This window comes from Hippocampus bargibanti, linkage group LG01, assembly GCF_051943395.1.
Source record: "Hippocampus bargibanti isolate YZ-2025 linkage group LG01, ASM5194339v1, whole genome shotgun sequence".
Lineage (NCBI taxonomy): Eukaryota > Metazoa > Chordata > Actinopteri > Syngnathiformes > Syngnathidae > Hippocampus > Hippocampus bargibanti.
Window position 1 is genome coordinate 29,785,514 of NC_142734.1, and position 17,726 is coordinate 29,803,239.

Below are 17,726 nucleotides of genomic sequence, written 5' to 3' on the forward strand. Positions count from 1 at the left end.
CTGCAAAGCAATCAAATGTTCCATTGCTGCTAAATGTTACATGTAGTATTTGTAACTAGACTGTAACTTTCAGTTCATTTTTGAAAGTGATTTTGGCAAGAGACCCGTTTGGCCTTTTGCAACATAGTCGAGCAGAAGGTTACACACAGAAATGACATTATTGTGCAATTACAAAATACAGTTGAGAATGATCTCTTATTCCGGCGGCCCGTTACGTGAGTGCTTAGCACGCCGACTTCATAGTGCAGAGGTCAAGTCACACTCCGCCCACCCTGTGTGAAGTTTGAATGTTCTTCCCTGAGCCTGTGTGGGTTTTCTCTGGGTTCTCCGATTTTCTCCCACTTTCCCAAAATCATGCATGAAAGGCTGGTTGAACACTCGAAATTGTCCCTAGGTGTGAGTATGACCACGGATGGTTGTTTGTCTCTGTGTGCCTTGCGATTGGCTGGCAACCAATTCAGGGTGTCCCCCGTATAGTGCCCCAAGACGCCTGGGACAGGCTCCAGCACTACCCGCGACCCTAATATGGATGAAGCGGTCTGAAAAGCGTAAGGATTTGGATATTCTAAAATGGCTGATCATGTGATACATATTTCGGATGCAGATGCATACCTCAAGAAAAACAAAAGACTTGGACTGCATGTCACAATCCTTTCAGTAGTTTCATGTCATCTTCTAATTTTTAATGTATTATTTTTTTACATTTAAATTTGTCAGGTATGTTGGCACAATGGTCAATCATTATCAGTATATAGGACTGAAACAGATACATCCTCTGTTTGCCTTTTTACACTGACAAATGTTTCCGCAGCCTCACAAAGCGAGAGTTTGTAAATAACACACAGTTGTCTATCTAATTCTCTTAAAAGTTTTAAACAATTTCCCCATGTCACTTTGTCACAATCAACTTTGTACCTGTTGCACCCGTCAACAGATTCGCTTCACCTCGAATCAGTGATTGCTCCGCACGGGCCGCACATCTCATTTGTCAACGTTTCAAACTGTACCGAGAGAAGAACGCTTCCTGGTGACATTTTTCTCTCGTAGAAGACTTTGACCTTTTTCTTTTTTTTTCTCAATGACTACAGGTGCTAAAAAACTGGTCAACAGGGCCGTGCTGTGGTATGTCCCCTGCTCTCTACAAAATGTCGACAAGATCATGGAGGTGCCGCCCATCAAGGTATGTGGAAAACGTCAGCTGCCTTGTCCCGAAACAACCAAAGTGGCATTTCACCAGGCTCCTTTCGTTCACGGAAAAAGGCCATCTGATCTGGTGTCCTTTATAGTACGGAAAAAACGGTACTATAGTTTTTTTCTCAGAAGCACAAGCCCCAACACGCCAGCCCCTACATGAGCTCTGTATTTTGACATGTGAGGAACCAGGTGGATTAAGTTTTACATGACGTGATTGCACGGGAATAAAAAAAAAAAAAAACATATAACACACAACATTGTCACCATCATGTGTAGTTTGAGGCAGAACAAGAGGAGGAGGGCCGCATGCGCTACGAGGCTCAGAAGACGGGGAGACAGAAAGTCAAAGAAATAATTCAAGAAGTCATGCCACCTCCCCCCAAGCCAGGTAACAGACTCACTTAGAAGGAACAGCCAAAAAGAACAAAAGTGTGTACACAAAAATATTCTTTCAATTAACAGAAGACACGGTAAAAAGCACCACACGCTGTCTTGCTCAGTGCGCTCTCACAAGCGAGTTTTGCAGTTGTAGCAGCATTTACAGGCAGCTTTTTTTTTTGCATTGCAGAAAAGCACAGCGTTGGCTTCAGCCAGTCCAGTCTCATCCATCTGGTGGGTCCCTCGGACTGCACGCTGCACGATTACGTTCATGGAGGTGAGTTCATTGACTTTTGCCTCCGACGTTCCAAACTAGCTAAAAAGGGCCACGTGCAGTAGTTAATCGGGCTCGGGTGGGACACAATTGTGGGTTTTTTTTTGTAACCAACCGTAATGTGATAAAAAGTCAAATCGATGTCAATTGTGTCATTTCAATTTTTTCAGCACAGTTTCTAATGATGTAGCAGCAAAAAAAAATAGAGAGATAGAGATAGAGAGAAAGCAAGAGATAACTGGGGGAGACAGAGAGAGTGAAATAGAGAGAATAAGCAATCGAGTTAGAGTTTTGAAAAGTGCTTATAAAGGCAATGTAAATACAACAAATAAATAAATAGAGAGACTGACAGACAGCGAAAGAGAAACAGACAATGATAGAGAAACAGAGAGAGAGAGAGATTTGCTCAACAGCAGATTTTAATCAGATAATTTGTCAATACATTTGTTTTTGACACTGTTTTCTTTTGTGTTGTTTTCATTTTTTAGTCTTTTGTTTGGTAAAAGAAAGATATTTTTTTGTGGTATTTGCACCCACTTTAGACATTACCGTCACCTGCTGCTCCAGAGTGGAACTATTTCATCACACACTACTTTTCAAACAAGTTTTAATGTCACAGAATACTTTATACACACACATACACGCACACAGCAGTACTTTTCGATCACTTATAGTTTGCGCTTTAGTCACCTTTTGAATTATTGCTGGAAATTCTTTTGACACATTTATAGCCACTGCCCAACAAGGGCGGCACACATTATATTTATTGCATACCTCTTTCTGAGCTCAGTCTGTCAAAACTTGGCTTTGTACCCAGTGGTCAATTTAAGTGATGCAAATTGGGGCTGGTTTGATCTATAAAATATAGCTGTGATTAAACATTTAGAAGTTTACAGTATCAATTTTCCTAATGTCAAACCTCCGTCACACATTTGCTCTCATGTTAATAGATAGACAGGAGCTGCAGCAATTTTATCAACAGAGTATGATCAGAATCCCTAATAAATACACACAATCAACCATGGTCAAATATGAATTGTAACAGGTTCACAAAACCATAAATATAGGTTTCTGCATTTTTTTTACTTCATCTCAAACGTAAGCGAAACAGAAAATACAAGATGTTTGGGTTTCAAAACTGAAGCAGACTGAACACACCCGCTGGCTTTGAGTGTTATGTGTACGTCCCTCGGGGGGAGGATGATTTTGAGACCTCCGCAAAAGTGAAGAGAGAAAAGGAAATTGGGATGAATCAGAACAGCTGTAGAGGAGGGAACAATGAAAAAAATGTCTACATCACATGAGTCAGTGTAATTTTAGGACTCTCATGACTTAGTTTATGACCTTCAAGTTAATAGAATAGAATAGAATAGAATTTGTCTTGTGCAGAAGAAGAAATTCAGGAAATTATTTAGAAGCAAAACGAGGTTGTAGGTCAATTGAGCCTGCATTCATAGTAAAGCCTGAAAGGCTTAGGATCTTTCGCAGCAAAGTCGCATCGGAAAAAAAAGGAAAACATTTCGACCGAATGTCTCAATTTGTATTTTATTCCTGTCTTCCGTAATCTGCAGCAGAATATGGGTTTGTTTGGTAGAGAACAGCAGTTATGGAAACTCTTGAACCTTGACCCCCCCCCCCCCCCCCCCCGATCCACACATGATTACATTAAGCAGTTCTTAAGCAACTTTTGCATAAGTCATCTAACAAACCTGATCATTTTGAATCGTGTGTGTCAGAGGAGATAGACCTCTAAAACTGGCTGGATAGGAGGTTTTAAGGACCTAACAAGGGTGCCGTTGGTGTACCGGAAAGCGGTTTTGGTTCTGCCAATGTCACATGCGTAAAGAATGAAGACAGAACAGGAGCGATTTGAGTGAAATGAACAGCAGAGAGAGGCGCATGGTGGGCAGGACCAGAGATCGAAAGAATCCGGGCGGGACGGATAAATGTTGCATGTGTCATGCTTGTCTTTTTAATTTGGTGAGCTCGCTGTGACATCTGTCCAATTAAGAATCAAATGGAACAAGCACACACGTGCGCACACACACACACACACACACACACACACACACACACACACACACGTGCACACACACACACACACACACACACACACACACACACACACACACACACACACACACACACACACACACACACACACACACACACACACACACACACACACACACACACACACACACACACACACACACACACACACGCACACACACCCAAACAGTCTTTCGACATGCTTTTACTCATTAGGCCAATCTTCCCCGATGCTCGCTGCTGCTGCTTGCTCTACACTTATTTTGTTTACATAAGCAGGAGTCAGGTCAGGCAGCATCCCCAACTCCACCGCCTCAACCACTCCCCCATCCCTTGCTTGGGAAAATTAACTTCTATTTGAGAATACAAACTAATCATTTTTTGTACGTTCCTCCCCACCCCCACTCGCCGGAAATGTGACCTAGTTAGCCGCAGCCTAAGGAGACGTGAGCCACACGCATCAACACAGGAACATTCAAGAGCTCAGTACATGAATATCCTTCTGCAGAACGCAGAAAATCTGGAGGAGTCCTCTCAGTGAATACATCAACAGGGGAATGACTGACATCATATCCATTTAAAAATAAGATGAGCTGATGCAATTGAGCTGCATAATTTATACAGTTGGCAGTTCTCTCTATTTGGTCCGTTGAACATTGTTATATTTGCGTCCGACCTTCATTGAAGGGCCTATTTTAAAACTGATTTCAAAGAAAAGGCACACTGAATAGAAGCTAAAATAGAAGCTACAACAGTGGCTTTGTGTGTGTGTGTGTGTGTGTGTGTGTGTGTGTGTGTGTGTGTGTGTGTGTGTGTGTGTGTGTGTGTGTGTGTGTGTGATTGTATTTGTTTATTTTTATTTATTTGTGTGTTTATTTAGTTATTTTTGCAAGATGTTGAAATTCTAAATGTATCGTATACGACCTCTCTTTCTTCTTCTATTCCTTTCAGCTTTTCCCTTCAGGGGTCGCCACAGCGAATCAATGTCCTCCATCTAACCCGGTTTTGTGAATCCTCTTCTCTCACACCCGCTACCTTAATGTCCTATTTGACAATGTCCATAAACCTCCTCTTCGGTCTTCCTCTCGGTCTCCTGCCTGGCAGTTCAAGGCTCAGCATCCTTCTTCCGATATAGTCACTCTCTCTCTTCTGGACATGTCCAAACCATCTCAGTCAGGCTTCTCTGACTTTCTCTCCAAAGCCTCTAATATGACTTGTCTCTTTGATATATTCATTCCTGATCCGATCCAACCTGGTCACTCCCAAAGAAAACCTTAACATCTTCATCTCTGCTACCTCCAGTTCTGCTTCCTGTCTTTTCTTCAGTGGCACTGTCTCCAGTCCAAACATCATGGCTGGTCTCACCACCGTATTATACACCTTACCTTTCATCCTAGCTGAAACCCTTCTATCATACACCACACCTGACTTTTTTTCCCAGCCATTCCAGCCTGCCTGGACACACCTCTTCACCTCTTTTCCACACTCTCCATTGCTGTGAATAGTTGAACCCAAGTACTTAAAATCTTCCACCTTCTTTATCTTGTATCCCTGTAACATTACTCTTGTACTTGGATCCCTCTCATTCACACACATATATTCTGTGTTGCTGCGACTGATCTTCATTTCTCTCCTTTCAAAGGCATACCTCCACCTCTCTAGATTCTCCGCCACCTGTTCCCTGCTCTCGCTACAGATCACAATGTCATCTGCAAACATCATGGTCCAAGGAGATTACGACCTCCAGTTATGATTTTTTTTAACTAGTAAAAGTAAAGACATTTTCCATTTAAATGCCCCAATCCGTTCCAAGCCCCCCAACATTCATACATAAATGTTTTCTAAAGCATAAAAATGCATCAAAATATGTAACACATTATTTGTCGTGTCCTTGTTTATCATAGTTGTTATTGATGACACTAGTGTAGCTTGTACTAACGTATGGACAAATTCCTTATGTGTTCTCCGTACCTGGCCAACAAAGATAATTCAGATGACGAGGACTCTACATAGGCGCATATCTATTTATTTATCTATCTGCACACATCGACACATATGGTAGAAATCTCTCTTAGCCAATGGGATGCCGGGAAGATACCAGGTAAAAGCCAATGGCAGAGCAGCTATGTTGTTGCTAAATATGTTACGTTCAGGAAATGCGAGGGACTGACTATCTCGTATTTTTACCTTTCGTATGTTGACATTTCTTTCAAGAGGCAATATTTTCTGTTGAGGTGTTTTGTAACTTGGAAATTTCCAATGAAGTGACTGTCCTAAGTAGAGGTACCAGCGTACTAAATGGCCGAGAATCAAGGTTCTTTTGTCAGAGAAGCCCATCAAGCACTTTAGTGAGTCCCACAGCACTGGCAGAAGCAGAGCATTAACAAGCTCCGGATCAGTTTAAAAGAATCCAGTGATTGTGTGAGTATAGTCATTTGTGACAGGTAACATTTCAATCATCGCAGAAAGACGCATCATTTCTTTTGACTGACAGACCTCCAAACAAGCAGGCACAAGCACTGTTCTGATGAGAGGATTACTTAGGTTTATTTCAGACAAAATGGAAAAAGAAATATCCGCTCTCCTTCAAAGTACAATGCCTTTTCGAATTTCAATGGTGCATGATATTTTTTCCCAAATTTCAATGAAACGCCACGTTCCACGTTTTCCAGGCAGCCTTCTTTGTCAGGGAATTGCACATCACTACTCAGAACCCGCTGACAGTTTCACTGAAAAAGGTTTTGTTGAATTTGCTAAGATGTGACAAATCTGAAACGGTTAAACAATATAAAATCATCTGCATCCAGATAGATTTTTTTTTCTCTCAAAAATAGACTACACATGTACTTATATCCGCTGAACGAAATAAAATGAAAGAAATTCAAGACCACACGTGTACGGCCACTTTAAAACAAACACCGAAATGCAACGGCAGGAGTTGTTCTGAGCCAATGTTGAAACTGTGACTTTTTTTCTGTTGTGAGATTGATGTTGCAAAACTTATTGTAACATTCCCTGTCATCTCAACTGAACATCTCTTTTCTCTGTTACATGTTCGCCCGCTTCTCCTCGTTGATGCATCATCAGTCTATGTTCTAAGTGTACCACTTGTTTCCATGGAAACACCAGTTGATCTCTGCTGGTGGATCACATCGCAGTCTAATTAAAACGACAGATTGACAATCTATTTTTTGACAAATGCATCAACATCAACATATTGACATTATTTGTTTTGATTTTTCCGTTGAAAGTAACGAGACATTTTTAGAATTTGAAATAATGAGTGACGTGCCCGAAGACAAATGTGTTCGACAAAGTTTCTTTCAAATGTCCTTTTCACAATATTCTTTTGGGGACTGGCGTGAGGTATGTAATTTCTGACTTCTTAAGATTTTAAGATTGATCCAAAACTATTGAGATGATTCCGTTTGATGTTCTTCTGTTCAAGGTCCGAAACCACTGACCTTGAAGGAGTCTGGATCAAAGCACTTCTTGATACTCAATGTTCTTTTTGTAATGTTTTGACTTGTGGTCAATTCACCCATCTTCCCATATAACCCACCCATCCGATCCATCCATCCGACCCATCCAACCCGTCCATCCATCCATCCACCCACCCCAGCCCATCCATCCACCCAAGCCCTTCCATCCACCCCCTAATCCATCCATCTGTCCATCCATCCACCCATCAATCCATCTGTCGATGCGCCCATCCACCCATTTATCCATCTGGCCCATCCAACCCATCTGTCTGTCCATCCATCCACCCCCCAATCGATCTGTTCTCATCCATCTGTCCATCCATGCATCGGTCCATCTATCCATCCGACCCATGCATCCGTCCGTCCATCCATCCGCCCAAGCCCATCCACCCACCCAATCCATCCACTCACCCAGCCAACCATCCATCCATGCCCCGCAGAAAACCCACACAGGTACAGGCAAAACATGCAAACTACACATAATAAATCCGCAGCCGGCTTCCCTGCACCGATAGACCGACACGCTAATCGATTACTTCAATTCCCAGCCCGCCCTTACCTGACTTAATAAAAATAAATGACAAATCACACAGGCAAACTGTTCGCTGACGAAGCCTCTTGGGTAATAAGCGAAACGTTCGACACCTTCAAAGAAGTACAGATGACGGCTGAAGAAACCTTCTCATCGATGGACCACTCCTGTACGACTGAGAGCTTACACAGACCCACACAGTAAAACATATTTGTACGCTGTCATTATGATTACGTACATGCATTTCTGCGCCCTTGCAAGCCGCAATCAAACCTCCACTTATGAAATCAAACATTTTCCCTATCCCCGTCCATCCCAGTCCATCTCAGTTGCGGTGCCTTTTGCTGAGTGTGCACAATAACCCAGTCAAGCACATCTCAGTCATTTTGTACAGAGTGTGCTTCGTAAAGCCTGAACTCGAACGCTTAGAAAAAGAGTTTATGGTGATTTCCGCCATGATGTGGGGAGATTGCCGGGAGGCACCAACATTAACGGGAGCTGTTTCCATAGCTACATCTCATTAGGAGGCAGTTGGAGCAATTTGATGCCGTCCACCATCAAAGCACTTGCGGCGGAGGTGGATAAGAAGGTGAGCGCAGGGCAACGACGGGAGCTTAAGAAGCCATCAAAGGAAGCTACAGTAGTTCAAAGTTTGCTCATAGGCCAGATGGACATCAATATCCCGATTGCTTTGACCAACATCCGGTAAATCCAGAAAATTATAAGACAGAGATAAACGTATGAGGTGTAATTGTGAGCCAATCATCACTTACTGGGATGTGAGCAATTTCAAAACCAGAAATGAGGATTATATGAATTGAGGTCTATACTGGTTGAACTCATGCAATGAGATCTGAGCTTTTTGTTGAGATTTTTCAGAAGCGACGTAAAGAACCTAATATTTTTGCAGCTCAAATCTACAGGGATGTGTCGGCCTAAGTGAGATGTGTGATAGTTTATTGACCATGAAAAATTGGCAGTTGAACGATGCATGTTCAGCAGACAAACCCAGCGTTTGGAAGCGGTGAGAGGCGCTTGATTTTTCACCATTTTAAAGCCTCATTATATCATGCTTACTTTTTTATTTGTGTCCGCTCATTTTAAAACTTTCCTGAAAAAACTCCAGTTGATAATTTCTGTTGAAAAGAAGTGTAGTCTACTACAACCTCCCTAAAAGTCACATGGGGTAGGCTGCAGCTCCCCTTCACCATAAAGAGAGTAAGCTGTGTAGAAAATTGAGGTAAAACAAGCCACAGACAAAGAAAACCACAATTGGTCAGAAAAAAAGACCATATTTACTTTTTTTCGGACAGCAAAATAAACAAAAAATACCAGGCTACCACACAAAATGAGGCAAAAATTAAGACGACAAACCTGCTTGTGTACACGTTTGCGTCTTTGACTTAGTGCGCATTAAACGTGAAAATATTTTTTTTCACAATCGTATTTCATCGTGATGCACCGTCACCCAGGGAGTCCTCAATGGAACCAAATAAATTGTTAGTTTTCCTCTTGACAGTATCGCGGGCTCAACATTTCTATCATCAAGCCCAAGTGGGTGAGAACGGGGGGTTCATATATTTTGTGGTGTCAAGACTAAGACCTCTTTTTACAGGAGCGTACTGTATTTGAAGATATGGTGGAGGGGGAGCAATGAGTGTGATCTCGGGTATTTTGCCGTCTAGCAAAACTGGGCCGCACTCGGGACCAGCTTACTAATTGGACGTTCCCCCTTTTTGGACTGTGCTCTCTTTCACATACAGCGATGCCCTGAAACCGCCCAACCCCCACCTCCCATCCACCCCCCTGGCTTGTTCGCTCCCAAGGCAAAGGGAGTCATAGTGTGCCATGTCACCCTGCAAATGTGTAACGGGGGCCCTTGGGCTATCTTGGCCTTGCTTGTCCTCATTTGCAGTCTCACGTTTAGTCTCAACATCAACCTTTTATGTCAGCGCTACGGTACATGGTGTAAAGGGATTGATTGAAGGGAAGGGTTGATCACGGAAGGACCATTTTTAACCCTCCGGGTACTGTAACGGGGCTCTCACATTGAGGAGGAGTGACACTGTGTTTACCGTGTGTATCGTAGTTGAGTGGTTAGCGTATTGACTTCACGGTGTAGAGGTCATGGATTCAATTCCAGCTTCGGCCTTCCTGTAAGGAGCATATGTGGTGTTTCTCCAGGTACTCCAGTTTCCTCCATATTTCAAAAACATGCACGGGCGACTTATTGGACGCCCCAAATTGTCCCAAGGTGTGAGTCTGAGCGCGAATGGTTCTTCGTTTTTCTTTGCCTTGCGATTGGCTCACAACTGGTTCAGGGTGTCCCCCGCCTACTGCCTAAGGGCAGCTGGGAGAAGCTCCAGCACCGCCGCAACCCTAGTTCGGATAAAGTGATCCAGAAAATGAATGAATGAAAATTGGTACAGTATGTGTTGCTTGTGATCAACTCATTTTTATAGACTGTTCCAAGTCCCTCACAAATATGATCCAATTTTCTTGAGTCACTTGAGTTGAATGATGAACCTGCAGTACCAACAACCGTTGAGAATCCAAATCTTGATTCCCGGTTAAGGATGACGATTCAGTTTCCTGGTACCTGTTCTGTTTCAACCGAAATCAGTGGCAGAAACATGACTGTGACAGCCACGCTCAGGGCTCATGATCAATTTGGCGGGCTGGTCATGTCACACACCTTCGCATTTTGTCACTTTTCTCCTCGAATATTGTTCGCTTCTTTCACACTCCACTTCTCTTTCAGGCTTTTGTGTCGCACGCTGCTCCGCACCACACAATTGGGTCGGTCTGACCGGTTCCAAAATCGAGCATCTACTGTCACAAATTCCTCACATTCAGTCGCAGAGAACCATTCTTATTTGTACTAAATAAAAGCCTCACTCTCTTGAGAAAAATAATGAAAAAACAGCGACAATACTCTGGGTGCACATCAAGGTTGATTGTGCATTTAGAATCAGCACCCTGAAATGATTCCAATATGATGCCTTGGTTGCGCAACAAAGGTCGATGATGTGTAACCTATTTCTAGGACATGGGTGTCAAACTCATTTTTTTGTCGCGGGCCACTTTGGAATCACGTCTTCTGTCGGCGAGCCGTTACAACAGTGAAACTAGAACTACAAGGCGCACCGGATTATAAGGTGTACCTTCAACGAATGACATATAGTCAAACCTTGGTTTTCAACCATAATCCGTTCTAAAATGGATCTGGTCGAAAACCAAAACATTTCCCATTACACACAATGTCTGTTTTTTTCAATCATGACTGAACAATACAAATGCGCCTGACGGAATGATACACAACAATAATGCATGGGTCACAATGAGACGCGATACAAGGAATCGACATATAAGCAAGAGGAGGGCAGTCGAGTGGTGCATTCAGGTGGGCTCAATTTGGTCAAACACCCATTTTTGGTTGTAAACCGAAGCATCAAAAACCTGAGATTTTTGGTCAAAAAACATAATTGGTTGAGAACTGAGACGTTCGAAAACCGAGGTTTGACTCTATTTTCAAACTTTTTCCCAAATAAAAGGCGCACTGGATCATAATGTAACGTAAGGCTTTTAGGTGTTCCGTATAGTGCGCAATATATGGTACTAGTTTGTTCAATTTGTTATTTGTTAAATGGAATGGAAACAGGTTCCCAAAAATGTCAATGTTATTGCAGATGACATTTGGACATTTCGTTACAGATTTTAAAAAGGATCAATGAAGTTGACAGGCATGATTTGCTTTCACAGGCCACAAAAAAGATGTGGCGGGCCCAGATATGGCCCCCGGGCCTTGTGTTTGACACGTGAAGTAGGATGAGGCATTATTTTTCCTTTTTTTTTCACCAGCGATTGTGATAGGGAGAGTAGGCCATAACGTCACGCATGTAGAATGTCAGGGTCGCCCTGATATTTAAAGGCCATCAGGCGGAGCTTGATGAACTCAGAAGAGATGACTGGACTTTAACAAGTGACATCAGATTCGGCAATGAAAATGTTTTTTGACAGCACAGGAAACGGGAAGTCACGGATGGCACATGTTGAACGAGGCAGAATCAGAATCAACCCACGCTAACTTGAGTCTTATTTGTAAAAAATCACGTCTGCCATTTCATCGATTTTGGAGGAGCAAGACGTCGTGGTAGTCAGAATCTTTAATAGAGGAAACAAGTGAACAGGCTGCTTTTGACGCGAATGCAGCAGGCGGCACTTTCGATGTCCTCCCACACATCAGGCTCTTGTGCAGATGGTCAGAGCCAAAAAAGCCATCCCAAGCCGACTTATTGATTTTGTGTTGCGAGTGAGACTCCGGGGGAATGAATCTGGAAACTACTTTTTATTAGTAGAAATTGCATTGCTTGATAGATGTCACTGAGATAAAATGCCAAAGAAATCCAATAAAAACGCTCACGTTGCTGTATGCATCTAGGCTGTGTGTGTGTGTGTGTGTGTGTGTGTGTGTGTGTGTGTGTGTGTGTGTGTGTGTGTGTGTGTGTGTGTGTGTGTGTGTGTGTGTGTGTTTTTTTTTCCTTCCAAAAAGCTAATATGTTGCCTGTCATATGTTTCTGTTATTTGAAAATAAATTTAAAATGGCTGCACAACTTCTAAAAATACTGACGGGTACCAATTGTAATCTGCTTTGGGACCAATCACTTGTCATGTCATGATTGATGTGTCTTTGCATCAATCCTTTTTCTGATCCGCTTTATCTTCAAAACGGTTGCAGGGGGTGACTGGTATTCCGGAAGTAGGAACACCCCGAACCTGTTGCCAGCCAATTGCAAGGCACTCGGAGACAAACAACCATCTGCGATCACACTCATGCCAAATGACAATCTTGAGTGTTCAATCAGCATATTTTGGGAATATGGGAGGAAACCGGAGTACCCAGAGATAATCCACGCTGGCCCAGGAGAAAATGCAAACTCCACACAGGCCGGCCAGGTCCGGATTCAAACCTATGACCTCTGCATTGTGAGGTCAACCCGCTCACCACTAGGCCAGTTTCCTTCTTTTCAATCTCAAATTTAAATGTATCCAGACAAATCCTAAAATAAGCCCCCATTTCAACAGCCACGACTACATTTGTGCTCTTTTATAATCTGCATTTTACGTTGCACTCCCACTGTTTTTTTCTTGCTCTTTAAAAGAATCAACTTTTAATGTGAAATCTCGCAAAGTGCCCGGTAAGCTTTCTGATTTATTTGACATGGTCCTAAAAGTGAAAAAAAAATCACCCAAAATAATATATCGCCCTGATTTCAAAGTCGCAAATATACTGGTATGGAAGGTAGTCACATCACTGCAAGAAGGTCTCTGTTCCATCCAACAAAGAAAATGAAGTATTTTAAATATATCTCTATTCTTCGCACGCTGGTTGTGGGTTTTATGTGGGTATTCCATCATCCTACTATCCACCGAAAACATATAAATTCACTTAACACTCTACACTGTTTCATTTCATGTGGAGTTTTGTTCGAATAATGTCCAGCTAGAGGCACCATGCTCTCCTGACATCTTCGGATTTCTCACAGAAATGCAAACACATCTACTGATCCTCTTTCTCAATTTACAGCGTGTGACTCAAGTATGGCCGTTTGTGTGTCCTACAGGTGTCACCATGAAGCTGATGGATGAGGTCGCCGGCATTGTGGCAGCACGGCACTGCAACACCAACATTGTCACCGCCTCTGTGGACGCCATCAACTTTCATCGCAAGATCAAGAAAGGTTGTTGCCATGACGTTATTTTACTTTGCCATATAAGACATTCAGAACACTTCCAAAGTAGGATGAGACCTGCTCTTTCAGATAATTTTTCATTTGGTTGACAATAAATAAATAAAAATACAAATAAATAAATAAATAAAATCAAAAGTATGCAAAGGATAGGACTCTACATCTAGACGTGACAACCCAAAAAACATGTTTGCAATACAGACAAAGCCACGTTCATTTTCCTTGTACTCTAGTTTGTTATTTGCGCTGCAAAGTAGAATTCAGACTGCAGGGATAATGCCTTCCTTCAGCGTTTCCATGGCAAACCGCGGTAATAACACACTTTAAGCACATTAAAAGGAGTAACGAAACAACGGCACTGACAAAAATGGAACACATTTTCAAACAGCTTTCTGGAACGGATTGTGGTTGAAAACTGAGGTTTTTCTGTATTTTAAATTCCAATTCAATGCAATGCAGAGATGGACTGACTGCAAAGCTAACCGACACCAACCTAAAGTGCTTTTGAAAATTGACTCTGACATCCGGTCACTACGCTGAGAGTGGGTGTCACAGCCTAACACCGTTTTTGGTTCATCCTGAACGACAAGTTGAATTGATTCTACAAATCCAATGTGTCGACGGAAAATATTCAGATTGCCCCCTGCCCCCTCCTTGCTCTCACAATCACACATAGGTAGCCTCGGACCCAGGGCTGAGCTAGCTGGCTGGCGGGGAGCCCGTGGCGGCCTCAGTGTAGCGCTGTGCATGATCACATTATTCAACTAGCAGTCGGTCACTGTCTGAAAATGCCCAAAAAAACGAAATAATTTTTCATTTTCCATCTCCCTCTATCAAGGCTGTGTGGTGACTGTGACAGGCCGTCTCACGTTCATCAGCAACAAGTCAATGCAAATCGAAGTGGTGGTAGATGCCTGCTCGCTGGTTGACATGGACAAAGTGAGCTATCGTGCAGTCTCTGCTTTCTTCACTTTTATCTCATTGGACAAGTTTGGCAAAGCTCTGCCCATCCCTCCTCTCAAGGTTGGTACCACGTTGCCGAATCTTGATGTTTAAATGTTTCCTGCCCTGTTGTAACATAACGTGTTGATCCAGTAATCCAGGTAATAAAATACATTTGAATCCTTGAAAGGAGCTAACAACCTCAATGTGTGAAGTTGTAAAATACACTTTTAAATTATGATCGCATGATCCTTTTATTGCAGCCTCAGAGCCTTGCGCACAAATGGAACATCCACGATTGAATTCATCATCATTTTTTGGACCAATTTACAAATTGTCCATTTGAAATGATAAGATTTGTCTGAGGATCGATGAAGAAACATTTACCATGTTTAGTGCGATTAAGGAGTTTTAAACAGAACTCTTTTTCTACCCAAATTTTCTATGGAAAGTTGAATTATTGCTCAAGTATGAACATCTGCCACTAACACAAATGTGGGAATGAAAATAAATACAGTAAAGTCCTGTTATATCAATATTCTCAGGAGTCGGAAAAAAATATCGATATAACCAGACTATCGCTATATCCGATCCTGCGCCGAACTTCATTGAAAATCGGCAATAAATGGGGGATCTTTGATATGGCATGTAATTTTCTCCTTGTGTTCCTGGATTGTGTATGTAGCATGCTTTTGTACTGTAGTGAAGTGTATTTTTTTGATTATCAAGGTTTAAATTACAAATAATTGAAATTTAATTACCTTATTTTCCGGTGTATAAGGTGCACCAGACTATAAGGCACACCCCAATTAATGGTGTGTTTTCACCCTTTTTCCGTGCATAAGGCCCACCGGACTATGAGGCGCACCGTCATTGAATGACATGTTTAAAAAAAAAATCAATATATAAGACACACCACATCATAAGGCATATAAGGCGCAGTCATCTTTTGAAGAAAATGAAGGCTTTTGGGTGCGCCTTATATACCGGAAAATACGGTAATCATTTGTGCAATAGGAAAAAAAAATATATGCCTTCATATAACTGTGTATAACTGTGTATGACTTGTGACGAGACAAGCACTTAAGAAGCTCAAAGTCGAAAATAACATTTGTCATTAAACTGAGATTTGTTACGCTTTTGGTACTTCACAAATTATTTTATGGTAATCAAGATCAGAAGTATTTGTGTCCTCCTTAGGGGGAATTACCCGCCCACATTTGTCAGCGCCTGTATCATAATGAGTTTAATTAAAGCTTCATTTGATTAAATCCATTGCTGTGTTGCGGTGGTATCGTGAGGATGATTGATGACTGATGTCTCAACAAGAGCATTTGTCAAAAAAAATTGCCTGATTAAGCACTTCCTGATTAAGCAGACATTGATTACATTGATTATAATGGGAAATGTTTCGGTTTCGACCAAATATCACATGTACTCTTTGGCCTTCGTCTTTCAGCATGATTCTGACTTGATCTTGAATGAGCTGCCTTTTGTTTTAATCGCACACAAGCGCAGCCAGAATAGCCCTTGCTGTAATACGCCTCCCTGTCTCGATTCCATGAAAAAGAGATGCAAAACAACAAAAATGAGCTCTCCTGATGATTTTAATAATTCATCCTTGGCTCCGTTAAATGGATCGTGCAAGCCAACTGAAAATTGTACGTGTGCATTTGCTGAGAGATAATGTTAGCCAAAAATACAATCAGATAAAAAAAAAGGATTGATGTGCTAGTTTAAAAGAGAAAGCTCCTCCATGTTTGTGTTCTTGTGCGCATGTGCAAATGGGCATTAGTTTGACGACCGAGCGTGTTGGTTTCTCCTCGAAAGAGAGACGCATGAGGCTGAGTCTTGCTATTTCCATCTTTCTGCTCTCTTAAACACAAAACGGAACGAGATGGAAATGAGGGAGAACTCACGTGAACCCTCTTACCGACTGTCCCTCAGTGGAAAAACAGACGCATGATGATTAGCAGGAAATAAGATGGAACACATCGATCCAATTAACACTTGCTAGTGATGATGGGACTTTAATGGATGGAAATGTGACCGTAACATCAATTTGCAGAGCAAGATAGATGACGGCACGTGTAGTGAACAGGAGAGTGACCTAGTTTTGCTCTATGAACCCCTCCCTTCAAAAAAAAAGTCCCTGATGCCAATTTCAACAATCGACACAATTTGAACGACAGGACGCTCATGATAGGAGATGCAAAAATAAATAAAAACCAAATAAATAAATACATAAATGAATAAATAAATGAGCGAATGAATGAACAAAAATAAATAAATAGATAAAAAATACATAAAAATAAACAAAATTGATAAATAAATTCATACATACACAAATAAAGACACAAATAAAGACACATAAATAAAGAAATAAATATATATATATATATATAAATAAATGGATAGGTTGATAAATAAATACATAAATACAAAAATAAATAAATAAACGCACACATTAATAAACTAACAAATAAACAGATAAATACAGGAATAAATGGATAGATATGCTGATGGATAAATACATAAATAAATACACAAATAAATAAATACACCGATGAATAAACTAATAAATACATGTATGGATAGATAATAGATAAACACATACATAAATAAATATACAAATAAACAGATAAACAGATACACGAATAAATGAATGGATAGATATATAGATGGATAAATATATATGTACATAAATAAATACACAAATAAATAAATACACAAATTAATGAACTAATAAATAAATATATAGATAAATAAACATACGGATAGATGGCTAAATAAACACATATATAACTAAACAAATACACAAATAAACAGATAAATAAACACACATGAATAAACTAACAAATAAACAGATACATAAATAAGTAAATGGATAGATAGATAAATAAATACATAAATTACTAAATAGACAAACAGATAAATAAACAAACAAATAAATAAAGATGTTAGAAACCCATGCGACGCACCATAGAGGAAGTTGTGGTTGAAATGTGGCATTTTGAGCTCATTTCAACCACAACTTCCTCTTTGTTTTGTCGCGTGGGCTTGCGCTCCAACAGGAACCGATTTATTTACACGCCAGAGTGATTGTAATTATCCACGGGCAC

General features: G+C 41.1%; 1 protein-coding gene across 3 annotated transcripts in view; it reads left to right on the forward strand.

Annotated features, from left to right (window-relative positions):
• acot7 (acyl-CoA thioesterase 7) overlaps positions 1-17,726 on the forward strand; it is a 33,262-nt gene that overhangs the window by 10,132 nt on the left and 5,404 nt on the right. For all 3 annotated transcript variants that reach the window (XM_089009632.1, XM_089009626.1, XM_089009615.1), the window contains 5 exons: positions 1,089-1,180; positions 1,471-1,582; positions 1,763-1,849; positions 13,537-13,653; positions 14,501-14,685. In XM_089009632.1, the coding sequence (XP_088865758.1) occupies positions 1,089-1,180; positions 1,471-1,582; positions 1,763-1,849; positions 13,537-13,653; positions 14,501-14,685 (593 nt within the window). The remainder of the gene's footprint in view (positions 1-1,088; positions 1,181-1,470; positions 1,583-1,762; positions 1,850-13,536; positions 13,654-14,500; positions 14,686-17,726) is intronic.